Here is a 17833-nt window from a genome sequence, read left to right as displayed (position 1 = left end):
TAGGTCAATGCATGAGGACCTATTAGTGCATGTGGAAGAAAAAGGGGACTTGCATGTCAAATTCCCCCTCCCTAATATGTAGTGGCCGGCCATGCTATGGGTGGAAACATGTCACCAACATGTTGTGTTAGTGATGTATGGTAAGGAAAATAAAATAATAAGCATGATAATTAAATAATGAAAGGAAGGGTGATGAAAAAAAAAGAAAAAAAATAATAATGGTCTCATGCATACACCCCATTGCCGTGAGCTAAAGGAAGGAAAAGAAAGGTTTTGTTCATCCTTTTTCAACCTCTTTTGACCGAAAATCCTAAGGAAGAGGATTAGGAGGAAGTTTGGCCATGCATGTAACTAGATTGAGGTATGTTTAATGTTATTCTTTGAGATTCATGTATATTTTAAGTTGTAAGTTCAAAATCTACCTAGCCATGGTTCAAACTTTGTTAAATGATGGAGATGACATTCGGCCATGAATGTTACGTTCTTGGTTGGTATTTTGATGTCTTTGGTGATGAGGTAAGGAGATGGTTGACTTTGGGTGTTTAATAAAAGGGTTTGGATGTGAGAGTGTGTGAGAAGTAGAAATGAGGAGTCTTAGCAACTCCATGAAGGTTCGGCCATGGTAGTTTGAGGATTAGAGATTTTATTTCTTGTTAAAAATTTGATGAATCCTAGTGTGTGAAGTGTTTGAACCAACTAAGGATTAATAGATGCATGGGTACAAAGTAGGAAGAATCGGCTACTATGGTTGACACCAATGCCGAATGTAAAGATGTTATAGTAAATAATGTATGTGATTTGAGTTGATAATGTGAAAAAGGATAATTAGATGTATTATAAATGATATAAAGATTTTAGAAATTATTTTGGTTAGGTGTGTGTATGATTAAGTATATTCGGCAATATACTTAAAGTGAGTACTTGATATTATATGGGAGTATGTATATTCGGCCACATGAGTAAATATATATATGATGTTAAATTTGATTATGTATAATGGGCATTAAGATGTGGAACTTAAGAAATGTAGTCATATGTGGAATTACATGATGTTATAGTTGACATTGTACACACATACATCCATTCGGCCATCAACATGAGTAATTAGTGAGGATGGTTGCCGAATATACAAACATACATAAGCATGTGTAATTGAATTATGAATGTTTAACAAGATGGTTAAACTAGTGAATTATTGATTAAGCTCAAGGAGCTAAAGGAGGAGAATCAAGCAAAGGCAAAGAAAAGATCACTGAGTAGCCGAGTTGGAACCGTCTTACCCAACACAAGGTAAGTCATTAAGCATGTAGTTGGTATTATTTCAAATGGTCATAATGTTTATGTATTGATGCTGAATGGAATGAATAAATATACATATATATATATATGCATGTACGTATGTGATGATGAAATTGTTGAATGAAAAGAAAGAGGTAAGATGTACTGAGTTGTTGATCTCGGCACTAAACGTGCGGGTATAACCATTTATGACCATGAGATTGGCGCTAAGTGCGCGGGATTAAATTGTACAGCACTAAGTGTGCGATTTGACTATGTTGCACTAAGTGTGCGAAATGAATATGATGCACTAAGTGTGCGAATTGACCATGCGGCACTAAGTGTGCGAGTTTGACTATGTAGCACTAAGTGTGCGATTTGATTACGTAGCACTAAGTGTGCGAGTTGATTATATAGCACTGAGTGTGCGGACTCAATATACATTCGTGAATCATTATGGACACTATGTGTGCGACACTATTGAGTCGATCGCGGACAGCGGATCGGGTAAGTGTCTTGAGTACATGGCTAATAGGTGCTATGCTTATACTTGGTGTTGAGCTCGGTAAGTTTGAACCTATGTGACAAATATACTTGAAGTCACGTACATAAATTTATCGTAGGATGGGTGAAAGGCCGTTTAGTCGTTTGATTGTAACGAAAATAAATTGATTTATGAAAATGCTTCAATGTCCTATTGATGAGTATATGGAATGTGAATGCATGAATTGATATGAAACTGAATCGATAGGTTGGAGGAACTATGGTATGGTTCGGTATGGATGGAGTAAATTGTCTCGTTCCATTTTGTTTCCTCTTGTGATAATGTTATTGATGGATGGTAGTGCATTGCTTATGACTTACTGAGTTATAAACTCACTCGGTGTTTCCTTGTCACTCATTATAGGTTGCTTGGACTCATCTATTTTTGCGGGGTCAGGCCGTCATCGAAGTCATCACACCGGATAGCAAGTTTTGGTACTTTCTTCTTAGTTGGCTTAGAAGAACATTTTGGCATGTATAAGCTATTACGTTGTGTTTGAACTTTGGCATGTAAACTTTAAGCCATGCGAAAATGGCACGAATGTTCGATTGAGTTGGATCAAGGGTAGGCATGAAATGGACCTAGTTACTTTCGTAACAGATGCTGGCAGCAGCAGTGTCATGAGATTGAAAAATCACTAAAAATAGTAGGAGTGGAATTAATTGATGAATAAATTATGTAATTGAAGCTCGATGAGTCTGTTTTCATGAGGAAGTAACGAAAAGATCATATGGGCAGTATATTAAGAGATAATCAGATTTTTGTGGGACAGGGCCAGAACGGTTTCTGGATTCCCTGCTCCGAATTTGGAAATTCATTATAAATTAACCAGAGATAATTAGGGGTCGTACCATATATGTACAGATTCCTCTCTGAGTCTAGTTTTCATAGAAACAAACGGCATCAGTATTGAAGCCCCGTCCAGGGAGATATCCAAGTTGTAATGGGCAAAGGTCAGTGTAGTCGACCCCTGCAACATGGGAGACTTTGACTAATAAACTGTACTAATTGGCCCGACCAAAAATTCTAGAAAAAAATACATAGATGGGCACGTGAGTCTAGTTTCTGGGAAAAATTACGAAACTGATTTTTGAGTTACGAAACTCAAGATATGATTTTTAAAACGACTAGTACACAGATTGGGCAGTGTCTGGAAAATAAATTTTATAAGGGGTTAAAGTCAGTTAACACCTCGTGTTCGACTCCGGTGTCGGTTTCGGGTTCGGGGTGTTACATTTGATTGGTATCAGAGCTATGGTTTAGTCGGTTCTAGGACTACCATAGCGCGTATGAGTCTAGCTATACATGTCGAATGTTAATGTTTAAATGTGTGATGACTTCTGACGGTTGAAATGTTTTTGTTTTGATTAGTAAATGGACCCCGGTGAAGAAAGAACCCTAGCGGATGACGTTGAGAGCGTAGCGGCTGCTCCTGCACAAGGGACGCCGCCTGTTGAACCTCAGTCATCTGCGAATAATCAAGGTGAGGGGGCTAAACAAGCCTTCTTTACCATGATGAATGAGTGGGTCGCGCAATATGCCCGAACCAACCCGGCTGTCCAACAATTCCCAAATTTGAATAATCCACCCCAAGAGCCTGTAATGCCATCAGTCGCTGATCCTATGAGGCTGAGTAAGCCACCTGTAGACTTGATTAGGAAGCGTGGGGCCGAGGAGTTCAAGGCCATAGTAACTGATGATGCCGAAAGGGCCGAGTTCTGGCTTGATAACACCATTCGGGTGTTCGATGAATTGTCATGCACACCCGACGAATGTCTAAAATGTGCTGTATCTTTGTTGCGAGACTCAGCCTACTATTAGTGGAGGACCTTGATTTCCATAGCCCCGAACGAGCGAGTAACTTGAGACTTCTTTCAAACGGAATTCCGAAAGAAATTTATTAGCCAACGGTTCATTGATCAGAAGCGTAAGGAGTTCTTGGAACTCAAGCAAGGCCGTATGACTGTATCTGAATACGAACATGAATTCGTAAGACTCAGTAGGTATGCCCGGGAGTGTGTAGCTGATGAGGTTGCTATGTGCAAAAGATTCGAGGAAGGATTGAATGAAGATTTAAAGCTACTAATGGGTATTTTGGAAATAAAAGAATTCGTAACACTAGTCGAACGAGCCTGCAAGGCGGAAGAACTTGGAAAGGAGAAGAGGAAGGCTGAATTTGAAGCTAGAGATTATCGTAAAAGATCGACGGGTAAAGCTCCGTTCTCAGCTGTAAAGAAGTTCAGGGAGGACATTAATAAGTCGAGGGCGACTGCGGGAATTTCCATCAGGGCAAGACCATCGATGGGCTCCCGAGCTACTTCGGTAGCTAGTGTGGGCAATAATCGTCACGAGAAACCTGAATGTCCCCAATGTGGAAGACGACACCTAGGTGAATGTTGGGGCAAGTCTACTAGCAGGGCCTGTTACGGATGCGGTTCGAAAAACCACTTCATTAGAGATTGCACGGAGCTGGATGAGAAGAATAAGATTCAAGGTGCAAGACCTAGTGGAGTGACATCTAGAGGTAGACCACCGAGAATTTTAGGAGGCAGGGGTGGTAGTCAGAGGGGGGCCTCTGATACGGCCGATCGAGCCGAGAACCGTACTCCTGCTAGAGCATATGCCATTCGCGCACGAGAGGAGGCATCCTCCCCCGACGTCATCACTGGTACCTTCACTCTCTTTGATACTAATGTGATTGCATTGATTGACCCTGGTTCTACTCATTCATATGTATGCGAAACCTTAGCAACCAGTAAGACTCTACCTGTTGAGTCTACTGAGCTCGTAATTCGAGTATCAAACCCTTTGGGTCAATGCGTACTTGTTGATAAAGTGTGTAAGAGGTGCCCTCTAATAATCCGAGAATCCTGTTTTCCGGCCGATTTGATACTTTTGCCGTTCGACGAGTTTGATGTTATTCTTGGTTTGGATTGGTTAACCGCGCATGATGCGGTTGTGAATTGCAAAAGCAAGACTATCGATTTGAGGTGCGCAAATAACGAAATAATCCGAGTTGAGTCTGCGGACTTAAGGGGGTTGCCAGCTGTAATATCAGCAATGTTGGCCCAGAAATATGTAAGGAAAGGGTGCGAAGCATACCTCGCGTATGTACTTGATGACAAGGAGTTAGAAAAGAAACCCGAATCGGTGCCGGTGGTTTGTGAATACCCGGATGTTTTTCCTGAAGAGTTACCGGGTTTGCCACCTGTTCGGGAGGTAGAGTTTGGTATTGAGCTTGTACCTGGAACTACGCCAATTTCGATCGCTCCGTATCGTATGGCACTAACCGAGTTAAAAGAGTTGAAAGCTCAGTTGCAAGAATTGACGGATAGAGGTTTCGCTCGACTGAGTTTCTCACCTTGGGGTGCACCAGTATTGTTCGTGAAAAAGAAGGACGGAACCATGAGGTTGTGCATTGACTATCGTCAACTGAATAAAGTGACGATAAAGAATAAGTATCCGTTACCGCGTATTGATGATCTGTTCGATCAATTAAAGGGAGCATCGGTGTTTTCAAAGATAGATTTGAGATCGGGTTATTATCAGTTGCGGATTCGAGATTCGGACGTACCCAAAACTGCTTTCAGAACGAGGTACGGTCACTACGAGTTCTTAGTGATGCCGTTTGGGCTCACTAATGCCCCTGCGGTGTTTATGGATTTGATGAATCGGATCTTCAGGCCGTATTTGGATCGGTTCGTAGTTGTGTTTATTGATGACATCTTGGTCTATTCAAGAGATGAGACCGAACATGCTGAGCATCTGAGGCTAGTGTTGCAAAATTTGCGGGATAAGCAGTTATATGCTAAGTTCAGTAAGTGTGAGTTCTGGTTAAGAGAGGTTAGCTTCTTGGGTCATGTGGTATCCGCATCGGGTATTCGAGTTGACCCGAGCAAAATTTCAGCCATACTTAACTGGAAGCCTCCGAGAAATGTTACCGAAGTCCGGAGCTTTCTAGGGCTCGCCGGTTATTACCGACGATTTGTCAAAGGTTTCTCGATGATAGCCACACCAATGACGAAGCTACTTCAAAAGGGTGTTAAGTTCGAATGGACGGAGAAATGTCAGAAAAGCTTCGATCAACTGAAAACTCATTTGACTGAAGCTCCAATTTTGGTGCAACCCGAATCGGGTAAAGAGTTTGTCATTTATAGTGACGCATCCCTACTTGGGTTGGGTTGCGTATTGATGCAAGAAGGTCGAGTTGTGGCCTATGCGTCGAGACAATTGAAGCCACACGAGAGAAATTATCCGACCCATGATCTCGAACTAGCCGCCATTGTGTTTGCATTGAAAATATGGCGACATTATTTGTTTGGTGAGAAGTGCCATGTGTTTTCGGATCACAAAAGTCTCAAATATTTGATGACTCAACGAGACTTGAATCTGCGACAAAGACGTTGGCTTGAGTTGTTGAAAGATTACGAGCTTGTCATTGATTACCACCCGGGAAAGGCTAATGTGGTTGCGGACGCCTTAAGCCGGAAATCACTGTTTGCTTTGCGAGCGATGAATGTACACTTGTCTGTTCTACCTGACAATGTGTTAGTAGCTGAATTAAAAGCCAAACCATTATTGACTCATCAAATTCGTGAAGCTCAGAAAGTCGATGATGAATTGGTTGCAAAACGAGCTGAGTGTGTTCCGAACAAGGAATTGGAGTTTCAGATTGATGATGATGGTTGTTTGAGGTTTAGAAGTCGTTTGTGTGTTCCAAGGAATTCGGAACTCATTTCGATGATTCTGAACGAAGCCCATTGTAGCCGAATGTCAATTCACCCGGGGAGCACGAAAATGTACAACGACTTGAAACGTCGGTTTTGGTGGCATGGTATGAAACGAGACATCTCCGACTTTGTTTCGAGATGTTTAATATGTCAACAAGTGAAAGCGGAACATCAAGTGCCTTCAGGGTTACTTCAGCCGATCATGATACCCGAGTGGAAATGGGACCGAGTCACAATGAACTTTGTGTCCGGACTGCCATTGTCCGCAAGTAAGAAGGATGCGATTTGGGTTGTTGTTGATAGGCTGACTAAGTCGGCTCACTTTATCCCCGTGCGTACGGATCTTTCATTGGATAAACTAGCCGAATTGTATGTCTCTCAGATTGTGAGATTACATGGAGTACCTATTTCTATCGTGTCGGATAGAGATCCGAGATTCACCTCACGATTTTGGAAGAAATTGCAAGAAGCTTTGGGTACCAAGCTGCATTTTAGCACCGCTTTTCACCCCCAAACCGATGGTCAATCCGAGCGGATAATTCAGATACTTGAGGATATGTTGAGATGTTGCATCCTCGAGTTCAGTAGTTCATGGGAACGGTATTTACCTTTGATTGAATTCGCTTACAACAATAATTTTCAATCAAGTATTAAGATGGCACCTTATGAGGCTTTGTACGGTCGTAAATGCCGTACGCCATTGTTTTGGACCGAGCTTGGTGAAAGTAAAATTTTCGGAGTTGATTTGATTAAAGATGTCGAACAAAAAGTAAAGGTAATCCGCGAAAGTCTAAAGGTAGCCACAGATCGTCAAAAATAGTATGCGGATTTAAAACGAAAGGACATTGAATATCAGGTGGGAGATAAAGTGTTTCTTAAAGTGTCACCTTGGAAGAAGGTACTTAGATTTGGCCGTAAAGGCAAGTTGAGCCCGAGATTCATTGGGCCGTACGAAATTTCCGAACGAGTGGGGCCGGTTGCATATAGATTGATTTTGCCCCCTGAACTTGAAAGGATGCACGATGTCTTCCATGTTTCAATGCTTCGACGTTATAGATCCGATCCGTCACATGTGATTAATCCCTCAGAAGTTGAAATTCAATCTGACTTGAGCTATGAAGAAGAACCGATTCGTATCCTAGCTCGTGAAGTGAAAGAGTTGCGAAATAAAAGGGTTCCGTTGGTTAAGGTGTTGTGGCTCAAACACGGGATCGAGGAAGCAACCTGGGAACCCGAGAGCTCGATGAAAGAACGATATCCAAACCTATTTACCGGTAAGATTTTCGAGGACGAAAATTTCTTAAGTGAGGGAGAGTTGTGACAGCCCAAAATTGACCCTAGTCGGGAAGTGGTTTCGGGACCGCTAAACCGAGTCACCGAAAGGTTTGAATGTGATGTTTATTGTCTAGAATATGTAATCATGAATGTGTGAAAATTTCAAGCTTCGATTTAGTCGATTGCATGTGAATTTAGTCAATAGGACTTATATGAGAAAATTTTAAAATGTGATAGGTCAATGCATGAGGACCTATTAGTGCATGTGGAAGAAAAAGGGGACTTGCATGTCAAATTCCCCCTCCCTAATATGTAGTGGCCGGCCATGCTATGGGTGGAAACATGTCACCAACATGTTGTGTTAGTGATGTATGGTAAGGAAAATAAAATAATAAGCATGATAATTAAATAATGAAAGGAAGGGTGATGAAAAAAAAGAAAAAAAATAATAATGGTCTCATGCATACACCCCATTGCCGTGAGCTAAAGGAAGGAAAAAGAAAGGTTTTGTTCATCCTTTTTCAACCTCTTTTGACCGAAAATCCTAAGGAAGAGGATTAGGAGGAAGTTTGGCCATGCATGTAACTAGATTGAGGTATGTTTAATGTTATTCTTTGAGATTCATGTATATTTTAAGTTGTAAGTTCAAAATCTACCTAGCCATGGTTCAAACTTTGTTAAATGATGGAGATGACATTCGGCCATGAATGTTACGTTCTTGGTTGGTATTTTGATGTCTTTGGTGATGAGGTAAGGAGATGGTTGACTTTGGGTGTTTAATAAAAGGGTTTGGATGTGAGAGTGTGTGAGAAGTAGAAATGAGGAGTCTTAGCAACTCCATGAAGGTTCGGCCATGGTAGTTTGAGGATTAGAGATTTTATTTCTTGTTAAAAATTTGATGAATCCTAGTGTGTGAAGTGTTTGAACCAACTAAGGATTAATAGATGCATGGGTACAAAGTAGGAAGAATCGGCTACTATGGTTGACACCAATGCCGAATGTAAAGATGTTATAGTAAATAATGTATGTGATTTGAGTTGATAATGTGAAAAAGGATAATTAGATGTATTATAAATGATATAAAGATTTTAGAAATTATTTTGGTTAGGTGTGTGTATGATTAAGTATATTCGGCAATATACTTAAAGTGAGTACTTGATATTATATGGGAGTATGTATATTCGGCCACATGAGTAAATATATATATGATGTTAAATTTGATTATGTATAATGGGCATTAAGATGTGGAACTTAAGAAATGTAGTCATATGTGGAATTACATGATGTTATAGTTGACATTGTACACACATACATCCATTCGGCCATCAACATGAGTAATTAGTGAGGATGGTTGTCGAATATACAAACATACATAAGCATGTGTAATTGAATTATGAATGTTTAACAAGATGGTTAAACTAGTGAATTATTGATTAAGCTCAAGGAGCTAAAGGAGGAGAATCAAGCAAAGGCAAAGAAAAGATCATTGAGTAGCCGAGTTGGAACCGTCTTACCCAACACAAGGTAAGTCATTAAGCATGTAGTTGGTATTATTTCAAATGGTCATAATGTTTATGTATTGATGCTGAATGGAATGAATAAATATACATATATATATATGCATGTACGTATGTGATGATGAAATTGTTGAATGAAAAGAAAAGAGGTAAGATGTACTGAGTTGTTGATCTAGGCACTAAACGTGCGGGTATAACCATTTATGACCATGAGATTGGCGCTAAGTGCGCGGGATTAAATTGTACAGCACTAAGTGTGCGATTTGACTATGTTGCACTAAGTGTGCGAAATGAATATGATGCACTAAGTGTGCGAATTGACCATGCGGCACTAAGTGTGCGAGTTTGACTATGTAGCACTAAGTGTGCGATTTGATTACGTAGCACTAAGTGTGCGAGTTGATTATATAGCACTGAGTGTGCGGACTCAATATACATTCGTGAATCATTATGGACACTATGTGTGCGACACTATTGAGTCGATCGCGGACAGCGGATCGGGTAAGTGTCTTGAGTACATGGCTAATAGGTGTTATGCTTATACTTGGTGTTGAGCTCGGTAAGTTTGAACCTATGTGACAAATATACTTGAAGTCACGTACATAAAATTTATCGTAGGATGGGTGAAAGGCCGTTTAGTCGTTTGATTGTAACGAAAATAAATTGATTTATGAAAATGCTTCAATGTCCTATTGATGAGTATATGGAATGTGAATGCATGAATTGATATGAAACTGAATCGATAGGTTGGAGGAACTATGGTATGGTTCGGTATGGATGGAGTAAATTGTCTCGTTCCATTTTGTTTCCTCTTGTGATAATGTTTTTGATGGATGGTAGTGCATTGCTTATGACTTACTGAGTTATAAACTCACTCGGTGTTTCCTTGTCACCCATTATAGGTTGCTTGGACTCATCTATTTTTGCGGGGTCAGGCTGTCATCGAAGTCATCACACCGGATAGCAAGTTTTGGTACTTTCTTCTTAGTTGGCTTAGAAGAACATTTTGGCATGTATAAGCTATTACGTTGTGTTTGAACTTTGGCATGTAAACTTTAAGTCATGCGAAAATGGCACGAATGTTCGATTGAGTTGGATCAAGGGTAGGCATGAAATGGACCTAGTTACTTTCGTAACAGATGCTGGCAGCAGCAGTGTCATGAGATTGAAAAATCACTAAAAATAGTAGGAGTGGAATTAATTGATGAATAAATTATGTAATCGAAGCTCGATGAGTCTGTTTTCATGAGGAAGTAACGAAAAGATCATATGGGCAGTATATTAAGAGATAATCAGATTTTTGTGGGACAGGGCCAGAACGGTTTCTGGATTCCCTGCTCCGACTTTGGAAATTCATTATAAATTAACCAGAGATAATTAGGGGTCGTACCATATATGTACAGATTCCTCTCAGAGTCTAGTTTTCATAGAAACAAACGGCATCAGTATTGAAGCCCCGTGCGGGGAGATATCCAAGTCGTAATGGGCAAAGGTCAGTGTAGTCGACCCCTGCAACATGGGAGACTTTGACTAATAAACTGTACTAATTGGCCCGACCAAAAATTCTAGAAAAAAATACATAGATGGGCACGTGAGTCTAGTTTCTGGGAAAAATTACGAAACTGATTTTTGAGTTACGAAACTCAAGATATGATTTTTAAAACGACTAGTACACAGATTGGGCAGTGTCTGGAAAATAAATTTTATAAGGGGTTAAAGTCAGTTAACACCTCGTGTTCGACTCCGGTGTCGGTTTCGGGTTCGTGGTGTTACATTTTTGGCGGAATTTAGTTTGGATGGAAAGATTTGGTACGCCTCGACATTATTCAGAATTCTGAGCTACTTGTCGACAGCTTTAGATTTTCCTTTCCCTCTCGATCAATCACGTTCGAAGTTAGCTATGGGTTGACACAAAACATATAGCACTATCAATTATCAACCAATTCAGAATTAATTGTCAACTCAGATAATTTTTTCAGTTTAGTCCCTAAAACTAGGGTTAACATAACTTTCAATTTAAAACTTCAGTTTGAAATCTGATTTCACAATTATTCATTACGGACCTTCTAGTTCTTATTCCTATAGTCAATTTTACATTTTATTCAATTTGGTCCCTAATGTACAAAACTATCAATCAAGCTTTAGAATTTAGTCCTTTTCTTAAACTAAACTTAATTTCTATCAATTTAACACCTAAAACTTCATGAAATTAACAATGAAATCTCATCAAAATTTCAAAAATTGATCCTTGGGTTAGCTTAATCAAACTTCCAAGATAAAAAAATCTATAAAAATAAAAAAAATAACCAAAGACTTACTTGAAATTTAAAGCTAAAAGAGTAAACCCTTACAAAGATGGCGTTCCCTTATTATTTTTTCTTTCTTTGCACGGTTTGAAAGTGAAAAAAATTTGATAACTTTCCTTTTAATTTATCTTTTATATTAATATTAACCACTAATTAATCTTAATTAATTTAATTAAACATAAGTTAACTAGTATAATTAACCTTTAATAATAATTTAGTGGTGTCATCATAATGAACTATCACCTATTGAAAAATGATTTAATTATCATTTTGGACATTAGGTTAATTATAATTTAAGTCCTCAAGACATATAAGACAAACAGTGTTATGTCAGCATCAAATATACATGGATTATCAGACAGGTTATCATGCCAATATCATTAAAAGATTATTGCTTCAATCGACATTTTCATAAAAAAATGATTTGATTATTTTTGAAAAGTTAATAACTAAATTTAATTAAAAAAACAAATTATAAAAAATAATAAATTACATATTATAGGTTTGTTAATCATGTAAACCATACATTGGTTTCGAATCCCCAAAGAACTATTTCATTCACAAGTGAAAATCGGGTATTGACATTCTACATAAGACAAGGCATATAAGTGAAAGTCATGAATCAAAGCTCATTCTTGAACTTCATTCTTCCTTGGACTTGATCCTTCATTAGTTTGCCCCTTATTATCTTCTTCAATTTCAACCCTTCTTGATTCTTCCACAGTTTTTTTACAACATTTTTTGTATAAGAATACAACCCAAGTGACAATCTCAAAAGCCAAAACCACCACTCCTAACAACACTAAGATCCCATTGTATGTCCATTTCCAAGTTATATTATCAGGCTTTAGCAACTTAATCCCTTTATATATGTTCACTGGGATCATTACAAGTAATGCATACCCAAGGAAATGGTGATAAACATTCCAATGCTTTCGATACTCGTCTTCTTGGGTCGGCTTGAATTGAAATGCTAATATCTGCAACCGTTTAAAAAAAGTTAATCAATACTGATTCAATTCAAAATCAATTCGACTCACTTAATTAACAGATCTATTTGCATTTAATGAATAGAATGACAACACAAAAAAAAAGGAAGAGGTTACTTGGGTTACTTGTAAGGTAGTGAACCCGAAAATGCAGATGCCAAGGACGCGGTGCGAATGGAAGGTATAGTATTTGGATTCATGTCCTAGGAATAGTCCAAGTCCCCAGCCAGCAGTTCCAAGGATGTAACCAACAACTTGGCAAGAGTAATGAAAGTAGTACCAGCAAGGATCAAGTTTAATTGGAAATTGTTTGAAGTACCTTGCAACAATCACTCCAATAGGCAACAATGTTCCCCATCCTATGATGTTCAAAATCCCATGGACCTATCAAATGGAAAACATAAAAGAGAAAAAATTAAAATGAATGGAAGTTTAGTCAAATGAGACCTGTTCAAGGATTGTTTAACTTTAATAATTAAGGTTCCAACCTGACCCAATTTGTTTTTGAAGTTTAAACCATGTTGTTTTCTTTTATTTTATTTTTTCGATTCAATGTTTAGAATTACCCATAGCCTCTCAACCCTTAAATAAAAGATTAATACGCTTAAACGCACTTAAACTGACGTCCTCTTGCACTGGCAACAATACCAATGTCAACTGAGTTAAGGCTCAACCGGTTGTTTTCTTTTAATTTTATATAGGCATAATAATAAATTTAACCCGTAACGTTTATCTTTTTTTTGTCACTTTAGCCCTATTTTTTATTACTTTGGTCTTCAATCTTAAAATTTTAGTCACATTGTTTGTTTGTTTTTTATTATGGAAAAACTGACTGAATTGTTAAATTTTTAATAGTACTAGCATGACAGATGGTCTATTACACAGCGTATTTCATTACGAGTGTGGATAATATTTTTTAAAAATATTTTATGAACTTTTAATATCTTTTATGCTTTTTTTTAAAAAAAAACTATGAAGCGCAAATGGACTATTACACATGCTACCATGTCATCAGAATCATTAAAAAATTAACAATCTAATAAGCATTTCCATTCAAAGAAAGTAATTTGACTAAAATTTAAAGGCTAAGGGTCAAAGTAATTAAAAAAAGAATTAGGACTAAAGTGACAAAAATAAACATTAGGAGCTAAAAAATATAAATATTAAAAATATTTAAATTATTTATGTTTAAAAAATTAATAAAAGAATATATATATGACGTTGGTAAAAATTAAAATTACTAAATATAAAAATAATTTAAAAAATGGATAGCCTTAAACGAATTTGGAGGGATTTGTGCAAAATTTGAAATCCATATTCTGTAAGTGTGATATTAATATTAATACCAAACATGTCCTAACTGAGAAATGATTGTATGAAACTGTGATTCCATGTCATCCTTATTCCTTTCCAATGGAAAAATGACAAATCAGGAGGAAAAATTTGATTTGTCATTTTTTATTAGAAAATGATAGGGGTGACGTAGAATCATAGTTTCATGCAATCTCTTCTCTGTCCCAACTCTGTCCATAAACACCTATATTTCATTCAGCCAATAATTCCAAGTTCTTAAATACAAGTTTGCAAATGAACCAACTATTAGTATTTAACTATATGGCCTATGTTCTTTTTGTCAAATTTTGATTCTCATCCTTATATTATCTACTGAAATATTTGTTGTCAATAATTTAACAATTTAACAATTTAACAATTTTGAAGGTTGGAAGTCAAAATAATTTGAAAAAAAAAATAAGACAATTGCGACTAAATAAATAAATGTTAGAAGTTAAATTTATCATTATGCCTTTTTATAAATTATGTAATGTATACTAAAATATAAATATTAAAAATATGTTAAATTGTTTATTTTTAAATTTAATAAAAGAAAAAATATATGAAAACAATAAAATTATTAAATTATTAAATATTAAATAAAAATAATATTTTTTAAAATAATTAAAAAAAACCAAACTTAAGCGAGTTTGGATCGACCATTTACAAATATAGATAGACTTTATAAAATTCGAAATCCATATTCTAAATCGAACTTAGACAACTATTTGTTATTGATACCATTCATCTTCCAACCTGATCTCGACCCATTAAAATCTCTACTACATTGTCTATAAATCTTTTTTTTTATCAAATTTGGGTTTTTGTCTCTATATTATATTCTACTTAAAGATTTATTATCCGTATTTAATTTAATATAATTTAGTCCTCCTATTATTAATCGAATCTAAATCATTAACACCATTAGATGACTATTTAAAAAACTTACATCTATATCATTAATTGAGTTTTAACTCAGTTGGTATCGATATTATTGTCAGTGCAAGAGAACGTGAATTTGAATAGGCTAAAACGCATTATTTTCTTTAAATTAAAGTAATATGAACTAAACCCATCCCCAAGGCAAGTATATTACAACGACTAAAACCCTAATAATTTGACCCTTTTTCCTTAAAATATTAATGTTCCTTTCACACTCAAATTCGAATAATATAGAGTAATGTAATATCTGTTAATTTTGAAAAACGAGCAACTAATGCACAATTGATGAAAAAATATTAACAACGTGATTAATTTGTCCTTAGTTGTTTACTTTCAAAATTATCAGGGATTAAATTGAAAAAGACAAATTTAATCAATATGAAAACTGAGAGGGACTAAAGAAGTTTTGATTTTACCTTTCTCATATGTCGCCTATGCTGTCCAATGTTCTGACAATCCCCAGTCTCCAAATTCAAAACCTCTTTGCTATCTAAATTCCCCAAACTCGCCTCGTGCATCTTGGGTTCCAATCCATCTACACAATACCCAACTTGCCACACATGGTTCAAACTCGAAACATTGTATCTTTGAGGTAGAACCAAAGTAGAAAACACATAAAAAAACCCAACATCCTTATCATCAACAACCGTCGTGTTTTGAACCATGAAATCAATGCCCGAAGGTTGAAGTCTACACCCAAGTTGTATGTCTTTGGTGATATTATAAGTGTTCACCGATGGAGTAATTTGGTTTGGGACTTTAACAGCAATTATAGCTCTAGTCCCAACCATTCTTGGTAAGTCAGGGTTAATGCCCCATGCTAACCAACCCGTGGTAGTGATCAACTTGGTGCCTATGAGGATGTTGAGTTGGGTTTGGTTGTGACTGGTTTTGTGGTAGTTCCAAGCGAATTGAGCTTGTAATGATGAGAGTTTTTTGCATTGGGTGGTGTTTGTTTGGTTTTGCATCTGTTTGTAAGCTTGGATGTGTAAGAAATCACCATTGCATGGATTCAAAGGTTTGGAACTAGAAACAACAACGGAAAGAGAGGACAGTGAGATCAATATGAAAATGGTATCCAAAGCAAAGGATTGCATCTTTGTTTTTCCTTTTTTGGATGGGTTGATAATGATAGCCCTTCCCTTTTATACATATAAAAGTGTGAGAGAGATATATGTTTATGTATGTCATCAACATCCCATCATCTCTTGTTGAAACAGTGGTTAAAGCTACCATTTGGCACTCAAATACCATAAGTCCAAACCCTGTTAATAATAGTGGATTTTGGTGTTGAGATTTAGGGGTTAAAATTTTCAACACTTTTAAAGGGATTAATGAAAATTTCTAAAGAAAATTGTGGGAGGTTTAATTAAAATTTTTAAAAAAATTTAGGGACTTAATAAGAAATTAAAAAATTTTGAAAATCCTAATTAAACTCAATTTCCAAAATTTTGGCATGCCTTGGCTGCCACCAAGATTCACCTCTGCCTGGTAACCCTCTCCTCCAATCATAAAATCCCATCATCCCTCCCTCTTGGTTGCTTCAATAGGCTATAGTAGAATCTTAATGTTACTAAATCTTAGGGACTGACCGATTTAAAATCCAATTCGATTAAATGAAATCATTTGAAAATTTTAAAATTCGGATCGACCCAATTAAAATCGATTCGACCAAAATTAATTTGATTTATTTAATTGATATGTTTAATTTCGTAATTTCACCCTTAAGATACATTATTCTAATATTACTGTATATTTTCACAGTGTGATCAATTAAAAATCAAAATTGATAAAATGATTCGAATCGAATTGATTCAAAACTTTTAAAATTTAGGTTAACTCAATCTCGATTGATTCGACCAAAATCAACTCAACCTACTCAATTAACCTGTCTAGCTTCACACCTAAGATGCATGGTTAGTATTTGGCAACAAATTTAATATTAGAGTTTGAACTTTTTTTGTCTAAATTAGTCCCTGAACTTAGTATTTGTTCCCATATTGGGACCTGAACTTGGTAATTGTTCTCACAATAAGGCTTAAACTTTAGGGTTTTCAATGAAATAACAGGGACTAACTTGGACAAAAAAAGTTCAAATCCCAATGTAGGAATAATTATCAAATTTATGGACTAAATTGATAAAAAATAAGTTAAAAAATTCAAACTCAAAAAATTCGATTAAACACTAAAGTTGAATGATGAATTATCCCCAAAAGTTAAACCAAGTTTAATTCCACAACAAGAATCCGTAAGTTTCGGCTGCCTTTAGGTGACATATGCTTTGCCCCTTAAACCAAGAAAGCTCTTGAACGCTTTTGCTTTAATCACACAAAAAATAGAATTTGCCTTCAGCCTTTTTACCCTTTGTGGGTGCTCCTGAAGCTTAAGGCTATGAGTAGAGATGTTATTTTTCAATTTAATTTAATTTAATTTATATTTATTAATAAGTTAAAATAAATTATAAGAATTTAATCCTATTTTTAAAAATTTTTAAATTCAGATTCAACTGGTAACACTATTATTATTTTGCTAAATTCAAATTTATTACAGTATCAGTTTTTTAGTTACATGATTGCCAAGTAGATGTGCCCATAGGCTGGGCCGGGTCAATCCCAACAAAATTTTAGGCCCGTTTGATAGGTTAAATTTTGTCTACACCCGACCTGAATAAAAACGTTAAAACCCAAGCCCAACTTGTATTAAAATTTTTTATATAATTTTTTTAAAAAATATAATACAAACCCTAAACCCTTTAATAAGTTAATACAAACTATCAAAGCAAATTGACTCAAATATATTTATATTTTGTAAAATTTTAAAATTAAAATATATTTTTAAAAATCAACTTTTAATGTCCTTAATTTTAAATTTTTTTACAGCAAATTGTTAAACTTAAAATATATTTTAAAATAAGGACATA

General features: G+C 36.2%; 1 protein-coding gene across 2 annotated transcripts; it reads right to left on the bottom strand.

Moving 5' to 3' along the window:
• Positions 1 to 12081: 12081 nt before the first annotated feature.
• Positions 12082 to 16076, bottom strand: LOC107902906 (cytochrome b561 and DOMON domain-containing protein At4g12980). Of its 2 annotated transcripts, none has more exons than XM_041092522.1 (3): positions 15330 to 16076; positions 12757 to 13023; positions 12082 to 12630 (listed from the first exon to the last, which is right to left on the bottom strand). In XM_041092522.1, the coding sequence occupies exons 1-3, from the start codon at positions 16008 to 16010 to the stop codon at positions 12280 to 12282; spliced, it is 1299 nt and encodes a 432-aa protein (XP_040948456.1). In that variant the 5' UTR covers positions 16011 to 16076; the 3' UTR covers positions 12082 to 12279. The 2 variants fall into 2 exon arrangements, with proteins under 2 accessions (XP_040948456.1, XP_016684503.2); XM_016829014.2 differs by having other exon boundaries at positions 12089 to 12630; positions 12766 to 13023; positions 15330 to 16075.
• Positions 16077 to 17833: the final 1757 nt, after the last annotated feature.

This window comes from Gossypium hirsutum, chromosome D05, assembly GCF_007990345.1.
Source record: "Gossypium hirsutum isolate 1008001.06 chromosome D05, Gossypium_hirsutum_v2.1, whole genome shotgun sequence".
Classification (NCBI taxonomy): Eukaryota; Viridiplantae; Streptophyta; class Magnoliopsida; order Malvales; family Malvaceae; genus Gossypium; species Gossypium hirsutum.
This window is presented reverse-complemented; position numbering and strand designations above follow the sequence as displayed.

What these genes read in the sequence shown, in the direction of transcription:
- LOC107902906 (XM_041092522.1), bottom strand. Translation starts at nt 16,010, where the DNA reads ATGCAATCCTTTGCTTTGGATACCATTTTCATATTGATCTCACTGTCC. An exon ending in ATAGGCGACATATGAGAAAG is followed by an intron (nt 13,024 to 15,329) that starts GTAAAATCAAAA and finishes TCCATTTGATAG; the next exon opens with GTCCATGGGATTTTGAACAT. An exon ending in CTACCTTACAAGTAACCCAA is followed by an intron (nt 12,631 to 12,756) that starts GTAACCTCTTCC and finishes AAACGGTTGCAG; the next exon opens with ATATTAGCATTTCAATTCAA.